The sequence below is a fragment of the Netta rufina genome (genome assembly GCF_964035555.1).
Source record: "Netta rufina genome assembly, chromosome: 20".
Lineage (NCBI taxonomy): Eukaryota > Metazoa > Chordata > Aves > Anseriformes > Anatidae > Netta > Netta rufina.
The window spans coordinates 7,201,575-7,214,835 of record NC_140144.1 but is presented as its reverse complement, the minus strand read 5'-3'; the positions used below and the strand labels follow the sequence as shown (position 1 = coordinate 7,214,835).

The 13,261-nt window shown below is 53.6% G+C and overlaps 1 protein-coding gene across 1 annotated transcript; it reads right to left on the bottom strand.

The window, feature by feature from the left end:
• Positions 1-1,024: 1,024 nt before the first annotated feature.
• On the bottom strand, positions 1,025-1,757 carry FAM163B (family with sequence similarity 163 member B; the record flags this gene model as incomplete). Its single annotated transcript, XM_084298992.1, has 2 exons — positions 1,025-1,414; positions 1,665-1,757. The coding sequence occupies 2 exons, from the start codon at positions 1,755-1,757 to the stop codon at positions 1,025-1,027; spliced, it is 483 nt and encodes a 160-aa protein (XP_084155118.1).
• Between the last annotated feature and the right edge of the window lie 11,504 nt (positions 1,758-13,261).

Genomic DNA, 13,261 nt, shown 5'->3' with positions numbered 1-13,261 from the left:
TCTGCCTGAATGTGAAGTGTTCTGACACATCCCTGGGAGGGGAGAAAGTTTCGTGGGTGTTTTTGTATTTTTTTAATATATATATATTTAATTAAATTTATTTTTAACTTTTTTTTTTTAATAATAAAAAAGCATGTAAAAATGTGCACGCAGGGGCGTACGCACACATACGCGGCCACTCTCTTGCTCTCCCAGCGCTCGGCTCCCTAGATTAGAAGTAGCATATGGCGTTATTTGTTGGGGGCAGGCTGGTTATTTGGGGAGGGCAGCTCTGGGTCGTCCCTCCATCTGGAAGCGTTCTGTGCATTGCTCCCACCCGGCAGCACAGCCGCGTGTCTGTGCGCTTGCAAACCCATCCAGCCCGGCTCCATCGGGCTCAGACAAGCTCTGCACCCACTGCCCCCAGCCCCTGAGGGTCTCACGGCTGCAATCTGGGGAGAAATGGCCAAGGGGGGCAGCGAGAGGGTGCAGGCACCAGGACAGGATGGGTGCGCATGTATGCATGGCTGCAGCACGGAGTGGTGCAGGATGGGGTGGTGGAGGGGTGGGCAACAGGAGCCCTGCTTTGCCAGGGGACCATGGGGTGTGTGTGCACGCGTGTGTTTGCACACTAGAGCCAGGACCCCGTGGGTGCTGGGTGTCCTCGGGGAGCAGCAGTGGGTGCCCCCTGGCTCGCAGCACGAGGCATTTTGCAGCCACCCCTGCGCCCGTCGCCTGCCCGACACTCAGTGCTCCCGTCTGACATGGAGGAGGGGCATTTACTCTGTATAAAAGGCTGCACAATATCAAAATCCTCTTTATAAAAGAAAAACAAAAATGCAAAGCAGCACTAGAAAACCTCGTGTCCCCGCTGCAACCGTCCTCACCTTCGCTCACCCCCCTTTTTGGTAAATGTTGCAATTTACCACGTCTCTGCCCACAGAACGCAGCAATACATTCAAAATCCCCCCAACCCTATTTATTTTTTTTTCTTTAAAACTATTCTGTGGGTTTTAAAAAGTCCTCGGGAAGGCGCGAGGCTGCCTCACACGTCGGTGCTGATGCTGCGGCTGCGGGAGAAGGCTTCCCGCATGGCCGAGAGCCGGTTGGGGTTGAGCGCCTGCAGGTTGCCCACGCTCACCGGCAGCTCCAGGTCTTCCTGGCTGACCGTTTGGTAGCTGACCCGGTCCCCCCCGTTGTGCAGCTCCTCGGGGGGCTCCTGCAGGAAGAAGGTGGGGGGCTCATACTGCCCGCAGCCGGGGCAGCCGCTCCGGCTCGGCGTCGCCTTCTTGCTGAAGGGCGAGGAGGCGTAGAGGGACGGGCCGTTGGTCAGCACTACGTTGCGGTTGCAGTGGAGCGGAGGGATGTGGGAGTGCACAGCGAAGTCGGGCTCCTCCTCGTCCTCCTCGGACTCATCCTTCTTGCAGCAGTAGTACTGGAACGGGACGGGGCTCAGCTGGGGTCCCGGTGCCACCACCGCGTCGCCACGCGCTAGGGAGGTGGGATCGGGCACGGGGACCCCCCTGTCCTGCCCCATCCCTGTTTTGGTTTCCTGCCCCGTCCCCATCACAGTGCCCTGCCCCATCCCCATTTTGGTGTCCTGCCCCGTCCCCATTACAGTGCCCTACCCCGTCTCCATCCCCGTGCCCTGCCCCGTCCCCGTGATGCCACATCCCCAGCCTTACCTGGAGCCTACAGTAGCAGAGGACAGCGATGATACAAAGTAAAATGACAGTCGCTAATATTCCACCTGTGATGACCACGGTCCCGGCTGTCATTCGCCCTCTTCTCCATTAACAGCCTGCAACACAGAGCACACGGGGTGCTGGGGTGCGGTGCTGCCAGCCTGGGGGGGGGATGCTGTGCCTTTGTAGAGGGGTGAGGGCAGGATCAGGCCGGGTGCCAGCACTGGGAAAGCCATCAGGGGAGCCCTCGGCCCTTCTAAATGCCACCTGGCAGGTGGGAGAGGATGGAAAAAGCCTGGTGCAGTGAGGGGAGAGATTTACTGCGTGTTAGTGCACCCCGCAGGTGTGCTGAATAATTGAGCTGCAGCGACAGCACACCTCAAAGGGGGGGTGAACGGGGGTGCTGGGACCTATGGGACTCGCACAAATGGTCCTGCAGTGAAAGTCCCATCCTGTGATGATGAGGGAAGCAGCAGCCACCAGTAAGCTGCCCCATCAGCCAGCCGAGCAGGGTGCCACGGGGTGCACAGCACCCCCAGATCTGTTCTGGCTACCAGCAGGCTGCTCCGAATGCAGGAGGTGGATAAAGGGAAGTAAATCCTGCCCGGTGCCAGCACGGGGCTTGGCCATGAGCTCACAGCCCCCCCGGTGCCCTCCGTGCCCTGTGCTGGGGACAGGGACCTGCCCACGGCTCCTGCCGGGAGCTCAGAGCTTCAGGAGCAGCGTTGCAGTAAGGGGGGGGGGTGAGGTTGAGCTGTGCACATTTTTTCTCTGAGCCTATAATCCATTTTCCCCATGAAAACAATGTGGTATTTTAATTTGGAATAACTGGAACTGCTAAGTGAGCCTTTAACGACTGCAGGGACAGGCGCTCTCCTCTCCCCTCCCAAAGCAGCGAGCTGCGGTATGGGGTGGATCCGCCTGGCGCAGCAGGGACCGAGCTCTGTGCCTCATTTTGGGTAAGATGAAGTGCACGGGGGTACCCGGGACGGTGCTTCTGAGAGCCCTGGGCACCCAAACCAAGCGTGCTGACCATCATGGGGATGCTGTGGTCAAGCCACTTGCTTGTTTCTCAGGGTAGCACCAGCAGCCGCCTCTCCCCACAGTGCCCTTAGGGGAATTTGGGTGCTAGCATGGTAAAATGTGTAAGGTCCCCAGCCCTGTGCTGAGCAGACGCTGTGCACCATGCAGTGTGAGACAAGCCCGAGCCCTGCAATACTGGTGCAGGTCTTGCACTGAGCATCCTTGCCCCAGGAGCTCAGCAGAGGCTTGAAATTCCCTCCAGCCATGCAGAACAAGACCGAGCTGTGCCCTGGGGGGGGATGTGAGGAGCAGCACCGCTGCCTGCACACACCTCATGCACCGACACTGGCATCACTGCACAGCCCCAGCAGCCCCTCAGTGCCACGAGAGTGGAGCTGGGAACAGGATCACCACCATAAATTAACAGAGAGAGTGAACTCTGACCACCTACCCGACAAGCACTTTAACAAAGCTGGCCTCCAGCTCGTGAGATCAGGTTAAAGCAAAAAAAAAAAAAAAAAAAAAAAAAGAAACACCTAAAAAACAGCCACCCCAAACCCAAATTGCTTCAGCACCCGAGGAAAAGCAACCGTATCTGTCAGGGATTTAACCTGCTTCCAAAGAAAATAAATCTGCGGCATATTTTCAGGCGCTTAATGTCCTGCTAAAGTTGGGTAAGTGCTGAATGGATAAAGCAGTATCACATTTTATGTCGCTGCTGAGCGGGGCTGTAGGATTTATACCACCACTGTGCAACGTGAGAGCTTCTCATACTGCACAGCCACGGGGCAAGTGTGGGGCCGAATCCTGCCCTCATCCCTGGGGCAAAATGCTCTGTGGTGACTCGGGGGGACACAGCCAGGAAGTGTCCTCCCAAACTGCATTAGGGATTTGGGAACGCCTGCTCAGAAAGGGATTTAGGGCCGTGCTGGGTGCCCCTGCGCCTGCGCTGCTCCCGTTTCCATTAAATGGGTGCCCTGGGGCAAGCAAGGGGAGCACGAAGCGATGTGCCCTGCTTCCCTCCCCACTGGTGCCACCATGGTCGGCCAGATGTGCCACTCAGCCACCACTCGACACAGAGCCAGACCTTTTGCATCTCACTTTTTCCCTCCCGTAACATACTTGTCTGATTAAAGCTGGGTACCTGGAAGCACTAAACTCTCCAGCGTGCAAAGGAAGAGGGGGGAAAAGCCCATAAGCAGAACAATTCCTGTCTAGACCTCCTTTTTACATTTGTTCCTAATTTCACGCTCCGCAGGCTCACAGATTCATATATTTAGTAATAAATATCTTGGTAAAAGGAAGTGCTTTGCAGCTCTGCTGTGGGCTCGGGGGAGATATGCAGGAGCCCTGCTAGGAGGAGCGCAGGAACCAGCAGGCGCGTCCCACGGCCACTTGGCTCCTGCCTTCCCCCTGGGTAATGTGAGGAGCCCTCGAGCTACCAAGGATGCCTGAACACCCGAAAAGCTGAAGGTATTTCTCTGCACAGCTGTTTTGGGCTGCTCCTGGCTGAGCTGCTTTGGTTTAGGCACCGTCCTGTGCTGCTTGCCTGGTTTTGCTATGGCTGCAGCTCGAAGGGTCTGGATGGCATCAGCCCTGCAGCAGCTGGAAAGCCTAAAACACCAGCAAATGGACTTTGTTCCTCACAGCCTGGAGAGGACATGAGCAGAGCTCCCAGCAATTCTAGCCCTGGTTTGGTGGCTCCTTCCCTTGCTCCAAGTGCTGGAGCCCTCCAGCCACAGCAGGGTCTTGAAGACCAGCCAGACCCTGCCTGGTGGTGGCTGAGATGAGGCTGAGGTTTCTGTAAGAGACCTTCAGGTGCCAGTTAAACCAGCTTCTGGCATTTGCAGGTGTAAGAAAAACCTTCAGACTGGACTTTTGGATGAACAGGGCCTCCACCTACCTCATCCCATCCCATGGCAACATAGTCACCCCAAGGCCTTTTGCACTAGCTGGAAGTACATTAATAGAAAAGACCAAAAATTGAGCCTGGTCAGTGTGCTGGTCCCACCAAAGCTCTGCCTGCCCCAGGAGACCGTGTTTTAGAGCAAAGAGCCATGGCCACAGCTTGTCCTACAGCAACAGCGCTCCGTGCATCCCCTGCCAGCCCTGGGACCTGCAGCCAAAGGCCACACATCCAGCCCACGAAGGCTTCCAGGCCTTTTCTCAGCTCTTCCATGCACAGCTACACCTGATGCCATGCTTCTGATCAAGCCCCGCTTCAGAAGAAAGGAAAACAGCCCAGCAATTAGAAAAAGGGCAATGGGAGAGCACACGAGGCATGCAGGATGCCCGAGCTGCAGCTTCCCAGAACTTCTTGCTGCTGCTTTACACCCCGCAGCCAGGTGCAGGCAGCATCTGTGACCCAGGAACTTGGCTCAGAGGTTAGAAAGACATCTCCATGTAATGAACTGCTTTGGGAAGGGGAGACTGGATCTGAGCCCTTGATGCTGCAGTGTTTTGGGGGAACCTGGCCTGCTCTGGCCTCTCGGTGCCAGCGCTCTGCCCGAGGGTGAACCCCAAAGCAACCAGCAGGAGGGGAAGCCCAGCAAGCAGCCTCCAGCACGGGTGGTGGGAAGGCAGCAAATGAATGAGGAGCCCAAACCCATTTGGTGGCAAATAGAGCCGTGTTGCGGTGTTTCTCCCAGCGGCTGTAACCCTGCCCAGTCAATGAACAAGGGCCGGGCTCGAGGAGCAGCAGGGCAGCGTGCCAGCGGGAGGTTTGCACTCAGGGAGCTGGCAGGCAGGGCAGCTGCCAGGAACACGGGCACAGGACGCGACTTCCCGGCTGAAACCCACTCCAGGCAGCGGGGCTGCGGCACCACTCTGTGCTTTTTTTCTCTCTCATCCCCGTGACGGCAGCACCGCTGGCCTGGGGGCTGGTGCTCTGCACTGACAGCTGGCCTGCATGGGCAGTAACACAGCCGGGAGCTTTTACACCCCATCAGAATGGGAAGCAACCAAACCTCACACCCACCTGGAAGTGCTTGCCCCTTTCTACTGCCCTTATTGCTGTTGCCTGCCTCGAAGCCACTCACCGAGGCCACTGACCCCCCTCCAGAGGTAGCCCGCAGCTCGGCTAGGTCTGCAGGGACCCGGCTGGCTTCAGTCCCAGCCCTCCTCAAGCATCCCCCAAGCTCCTGCTGACATCCAGACCGGAAACAATGCATGGAGGAGGTGATCAATAGCTGCTTCCCAATTAATTCTTCAGCTGCCAGGCTCCTGCTGGCGCAGTGCTGAGCTCTGCAGAAGAGCATCCCGGGGCCATCGGGCTCAGCACGACCGGGGACCATGGCTGCTGGGGACAGGGAGGGCAGGAGGAAAATGCCTCTGCTCTGAGGCCACAGCTCCAGAAAGATAGCGGGAGCTTGTGGAGAAAAACAGAGCCCTCTCTCTGCTCAGAAGCCGGTCCAATGCTCCCTCCTGCTGGTTTTAGCTTCCCCTGGCAATGAGGCAAGCCTCAAGGTACATCAGGCTGATGCAGGATGAGCACTAGGGCAATACGGGCAGGTTGCATGGATCATAACCCCAGGTAAGCTGTTCCATGCCCTAGGATTGATCCTCTCTGCTCTGCTCCTTCCCAACCAGAAATGCTCCCGGAGCAGCGCGGACGGCCAGGCAATGGGGACTGTCAAATGTCACACTGTGAAATGTCACCGGTCCTTCTGTCTGCTCTTTTTATCATTCCACGCAATTTTATAGCCCATAGTGCTCTATTAAATATTATATGGCAGACCAAAGACCCAGAGAGAAGCCGCTGCTTTTCTGACAAGCTATATGAGACTCCTCCATATGCTGCGGACGCGGCGGGCGCGCGTCCCCGCAGGCGGCAGCACCAGAGCAGCCGGGCTGTGCTCCTGTGCTGGAACAGCTCAGAGAGAGCAAAACCCAGCAGAGGATGCCCAGACAGCTTGTCAGGGACATCACACAGCGACAGCCACTCCGATTTTTTTTTTTTTTTTTCTGAATCTAGTATCACAGAAAGGCTTAAAAGAATCACAGATTCGTGGGACAATTAGGGATCCCCCCACACACACACTAATTACCATTATTCATATTTAAAAGGGACATCAGCTCTTAGTGAGCCTTCTGAATGCTCAGCACACTCCAGCAGGCTGCCTTCAAAGGGATTCGATTTAGGGGATGCCAGCCTCAGCATGGAGCGAGAGGGAATATGTGCACTGCAATAATGAGGCAATAATGTCGTTTAATACAACCTAATCACTCCTAATGAAAAATAATATTTGCACAGCTCATCAAAGCGGCATTGAGGCTTACTAAGCACAACTCCAGGCATGAATTTAAGCGAGTGCAGATGCTAAAAGGAAGGCAGCAGTGCTGCTGGGGAGGGATGGGGGGAACACTGGACAGTGCCATAGGAACGTCCTTCTTCCAGTGCCCTGGGACCATCCCAAAGGGACCAGGAAAGGAGTCTGTGGATGCTTCAGCATTGCCTGGAATAGAGCAAGGTACATTCACCCTGTTTCATCCCTCTGACCCTCTGGAAAACTGCAGAGAGCACAGCTGAGAGCAGGAGGGGACCAGACTGCTAAAAGCAGCCCTGCTGCAGCCCTACAAGGGCCCTGTGCAAACATCAGGACAGATTGAAAAGAAAAAAAAAAAAAAGGAACCTGTGCGGAGGTGATGGGAGCTGCTACCAGACCACACCAGAGATGTCTGCTCTCCACAATTCCACCTGTTCCAGCCCAAACAATCTCAATCTGCATAAGTACCAGGAATTATTTCCATGTGCCAGCTGGAAAGCAGGCCGTCATCCAAAACACTCTTAAGCAGCCTAAACTCCTTAAAAAAAAAAAAAAAAAAGCAAAAAAAAAAAAAAAAAAGCAAGACAGGCTGTCTTTCCACCCTGCATCATTTAATCTCCTCTTGAATTATGGTTTAGTCAGCCCGAGATATTAGCATGAGAGAGAGCAGGGTTTTTTTTGATATTAGCAGCTTGAGATAAGCTGCAATCACTGCTAAGTGGGAAATAAGTCTGGGGTAGGGACACCCCCCCCAAGGAGACTTCTCCTCACCACAAATCTTGGCCTTGATTTGTACTTTTCCCTGTCCACGCAGGGATCTCCATCACCACCCAGCAAGGAGCAGTCTGCCGAGCTGGGGCTGAAAGATCACAAAGACCCAGTTGTCAGAGAGCTCTGCTGAAATGGTGCAGCAAAGGCAGAAAAGGGGGCGTTTGTCCTCCTGGAAGAGCAGTGCTTCCCAATATTGCTCCTTTCACTTGGATTTTGAAGGCTTTTAAGTACAGCAAAGAGCAGCTGCTGCCCTGAGAGCCTGATGCTGTGGGCAGGGGACGACACCTGAGGACCAGAGGATGTTTTACCAAGTGGCTGGTGCTGCTGCAGAGGACAAGGGCAAAAAATCCCCACGGGGCTCCTGATGAAGTCTCCTGGCCCCAGGACACTGATGCTGGAGCTGAGATGGGTCAGGGAGCCTCCATCCCCCTGTCCTGATCCTGGGGACAAGGCTGTGGTGGGTCAGTGGAACCACAATGGGGGATGGCAAAGTCCTGGTACCCTGGTGGCCCTACAAATCCATGGGAGCAGCACCTCATGGTGGCTGTCCCCACAAAAACTGCTGCAGCTGGGGGCATCTGGTGGCTCTGGCCCTGCATGGAGCCTTGGCCTTATGGGGAGGCGTTGGAGCAGCTGGCTTGGGGAGATGGACAGAGTCAGCCCCATGCTGTTAGGGTGCTGGTGTTTGCCTCAGATAACCACAGCCAGCCCCAGCTGCGAATTCGGCCTTCGTGCGACACCTCAGCCAAAGCCCTGCTTGAGGCCAGGCCTCCCAACCCTTCCTCATGGCCAACAAAGCAGTGCCAGGCCTGAGAGTCAAAGCCTAGCTGTACTTATACCCATTTCACAGGCAGGCAAACCGAGACCTGGGCTGGTTGAGGTTCTGCCTTCGAGGCCGGGTTGCATTTCCAGCCCACGGTGGCTTTCCCCAGGCCAGGCACTGAGCTGGGGGCAGCTCCATGCTCCTTCCTGGTGCTCGTGGTGGGGAGGATGAGCCCCCACCTCACCCAGGACACAGATCTTGGGCAGAGTGAATATTTGGGAGCTGCCCAATTCTGCCTCATTTGCTCAGGATTCAGGGACCCAGCAAGAACGGGGTGGAAGCAGCAGGAAGCACCATTTCCTTTGGTGCTCACTAAGTGAGCTGAGAGCTCCAGGGAGAGTCCCACATCTAGCTGCAGGAATGTGTTTTTTTGTTTTGTTTTGTTTTGTTTTTGTTTTTGTTTGTTTGTTTGTTTGTTTCCCTATTTAGGATATTATGATGGGAACGGGTCCCTAGGTCTCTCCTGGTCATCACATTTGAGGTAAACCCATCTTGGCTGCCCAGAGGAGCCAGCAGCAGCCAGGGACGGGCCCTCAGGGCTGCCTGAACACCCACGCAGCCCTGCCTGGGATCTCGGAAGAGATACACCTTTCTGCCTTTAAAAAAAATATATAGTCATAAAAAGGGTAGGGAGTTTCCATAGCTACAGCTTTACATCACTCTCACAGAGGCTCAGGTTCAACCCATGCAAGGAAAAGCAAGCAGGGTGTTTTTTTCCCACTCCAGCCAGGCAAGTTAGCACGGTGCATGAATAAATAAGTGGAGGAGAGAAGAGCTTTTGGAAACACATCTGAATGCTGAGGGCTGCTGCTCACCCTGCATCTGCCTCACCCAACACTTGTGTGGGGTCTGAGTTCCTTTGCAGGTGGCATTGAGCCCCCAGGGCTGGTGCCAGCACCACGCTTCATGGCGAGGGATGCAGAGGTTGATGATGAACAAGGAGCAATGGGTTTCCTCATTGCTTGTGACCAGGAGTTTCCTTAAAGTCTCCTTATGCTCTCATTTATTTATTTTTATAAGGATTTATCATTGCTGCATCAGGGAAATTAATAGGGGCCATCAGTTTTCAGACTCTCGGCAACTTTACTGAAACATTTCCAGTAAATTTCCCTTTTTTCCCTCACCTTACTTCTGTTACAGCTTTTCCTGAGAGATCAGAGATGGAAAGGTTTAACTCAAAGGGAGAGAAACCCACCACAACAAAACAAGCACAAGCAAAAAGGCGGAAAAGATAAAGTAATTCATACAGCTCAGCTGAAAACCATCATTAGCCGAATAAAGAGAGAGAGAAAAACCTTCACAGAAATTGTTCCACTTAGAAACACGTGGGCTTAGCAGAGCTGCTGAGATCAAATGTTTGAAATATCGACTGTTCCCAGGGATGGCATCTTTCAGGAACCAAAACACATGCCATGGTGTATCTTTTTTGCCTAGCATCAGCATCAGGACGACGCAGCCACTGCCTTTGAAATGACTCCGTGATGCTGGAGAGGCCCCGGGGAGCGATGTGCTGCTTCGTGCTCCCCCCTCACGGCTCACTCATCCTCTCACTGTGTCCCCCAGGGTCAGAGGAGCAATACCGCTGGCATAGGCTGACTGGGAGAGGCTTGTTCCCAAGCCCACAGGCCCTTCATATTCTCCCTCCTCGGGGTAGGGATGGGGCAGGATGCTCCAGCTGCTTGGTGCCTGGGTGTTGCAGCCTCGTTGCTCCTCGTATCTGCAGCAAATCAGCGCCCCGGCAGTCTGCAGTTCCTGCCTTCCTCACTTAAATTAGGCCTGATTTGTGGCACGCTAAAGCACCGGAAAATGCCAAATATCTCCTCTTTAAAAGCCAAGCCTTAGACCAGCACTCTGAATCACCAGTCTGCCCTGAGTGACAAAGCCTCTGCATGGCTCCCATCCCCTGGACCTGCTTAGGGGCAGTCTGGCTGGGTACCAACAGCAGCCATGCCTCCCCTGGGATGCTCTGTGCTTGGGGGTTTGGGTTACAGCAGCCCCATGAGGACGTGCATGCAGGAATCCATCCACTCGGGCCAAGCAGGAGGAGGCTCGCACCCATCACTGCCCCCCTCCAGCTTCCAAACCCTACCCGAATTTCACCTTTCCTCATTCAAGCACTGAGAAAGCTTGCTACACTTGAACAAGTTAGCTGGAACTCGTTGGGAAGAAGGAATGAGGTATTGCTAAATAGTTCTTTCCACCCCAGAGCTAATAGCTCAGTTGGGACGAATTGGGAACTAATGACAGCAATAACAAAACTTTTCATTCTCTGATTTCCTGCGCTACCTAAATGCCACCCCAGCCATGGTAGTATCACAACAAGTGCTTATTTAACAGCCCACCCCAATAGTAAACCATGCATAAAGCTGTATAACAGTGAAGTTTAAGCCTTACAAAACCCAAACCTGCAGGCGTGTGCCACTGCCCCTGCCTGGGAGACCGGAGCTCATTGACACGCAGGTGCCTGGCACATGGTGGAGGGCTGCCTGTGGGAGATGCCCCTAGCAGGATTAAACCGACCACAGGGCTCCTTTGGGAGTCAGAAATGCTCTCACTGCAGTCTGCAGCCCCAGCCTGTCGTTGTCTGGTAAAACACAGCAGCCCTGGGCTGCGTGCTGACGAGCACAGGGCTCCAAGTGCGAAGGTTTGCCTATGGCTGCTCCATGTCGGGGATTTCTTCTGCGCTCGCAGGATGCTTCAGTTCTGCTTCAGGTTGGTTTAGCTGGGATATCATGAAATTGGGCAACGTCATGTTATTCACACTACGATGTTAGCATTCATGTCACACAAAGCGTTTTTTCTTTTAAGGTTCCTGTAAATGCTCTCATCTGTATTCATTTTCAGAAATCTTCTCTTTTTGAGGAAAACCCAAGCACTGGTTACAGCAAGAACATTTCAGCATTTGAAGGTTTACACATTTCTGAGTCTGGGCAACTCTAATCCTCTGCAGTCAGTAGCACTGCCACAAGCCAGTAATATTTATGTTTTTTATTTGCTTTCAATCAAGTCAGACAATATTTTAAGACTTGCCCTTTGTCTGCCAATCCTACCAGTCAACAATATATCATAATATTTACAAAAGTAACCAGGCAGCAAGTAAGATTAGTACTTGGTTTCTCAGAATCTGGTATTATAGTCTTGTGTTTTCTATAACCTATTCTCTTTTATTTAAAAATAAAACAAAAACAAAACTACGATGCCAGAAACTCAAGGGAAAATATGCGCCACCAAGAAAATCCCATTTTCTGTGGGCTGAGTCTGCTCCCACGAGCCACCGTGAGAACTGGGAATAACTCTTTGGAAGCCAGCAATGTTAAACTGTCGCAAATCAAAAAAAAAAAAAAAAAAAAAAAAAAAAAGCAAGCTGGAGCTGTCTAATATTAATTGAATACATATTATCCCTGTCTTTATCCCAGGGGAATAAGCCTGCCCATGGGATGGGACATCCAACGCCAGCCAGGGGGGACACAGGCATGCATCCACTGCAAGGAGCAGCCAGGTTCAGCCATGCTCAGGAGCTGAAGACAGCCAGGAGATGCTGCCCCTGGGGAAATCCTGGCTGCAGCCCTGCCAGGAGGCACCCCTGGCACTTCGAGCACCTGGATTTAGGCATGGTGGTTTTGTGTGTGCGAAGTGCTGTGTACACTTGGGGCTTCTGCCCCCGCTGCAGTGAGCTGAGCCACGCCAGCACCCCTTCCTGCACCCAGAGCTCAGTCCTCCGGGTACAATAAAATAAATAACACCAAAGTGACAACCTAACCTCAATATTTGCCTAATTGCAAACCCCAATCAACACTTACTATCCTCCTGTTCCTACCCCTGCTCCCACTCCCACAGCACGGTTCTTTTCCCCCAGGTCCCCTTGCTAATCTTTCCAGGGCTTAGCTACCTGGCAAGCAACACTGATCAGAATAAGAGAGATCCTTTTCCTGCCACATGAGAGCTTTATAACTGAGATCCCTGCAAAGGGAGGGAAATTGGCCAAGCTCGAGGGTTTTTGGCCAAGCTCGAGGGCAATTGCCCTCAAGGCCACGCATCTCCCGGGTTGCTCCAGCAGCTGGGGTGCCGAAGCCCTTCCTCAGAGCCGAGTCTCTGGCAGCATTAATACTGTATTTTTTCCCCAGAGGGAGCCTAGCTTGCATTTCCACAAAAAGCATAGCATCTTGCCATGTAACACACGTATATTTTGTTAACTGCAGAGTGGCGACATGCCCGCTATTGTACAGCGAATGATTTCTACAGCTGAAGTTGCAGCGAAGTCAAATTGCAGCAATTACTGACATCAAAGGAGAGCCGCTGCTGACTGTCCATCAACCTAAATATTGAAGAGCTGGCCGGGTTTTTCCTAAGGCAGCCTGCCCTTTCCATATTACCCAGCCCTTAACAGCATCAACGTGCTGGCTGCCGCTAGAGGGATGCACGGGGCTCGCAGGGCGCAGCGGGTGCTGGCGGGCAGAGCCCCAGCATCTGCACCTTCGACAGTGGATGCCAGGCCCAAGGAAGGGTGGAAAGCCAGGAATAATGATGTGCAGCATCGTCTGCAGGGGCATGCCAGGCCCAACAGGCAGCCAGCAAAGGGGAGACTCCCTGCACGCAGCGGTTTGCAGCCTGGCTGTAAAGGGAGACACCAGAAACAGAAAAAAAAAAAAAAAAAAAAAGAAAAAAAGAGAGAGTTCATGGTTTGCCAGAGCTTGGGCAGGAAAGCCCACGACAGA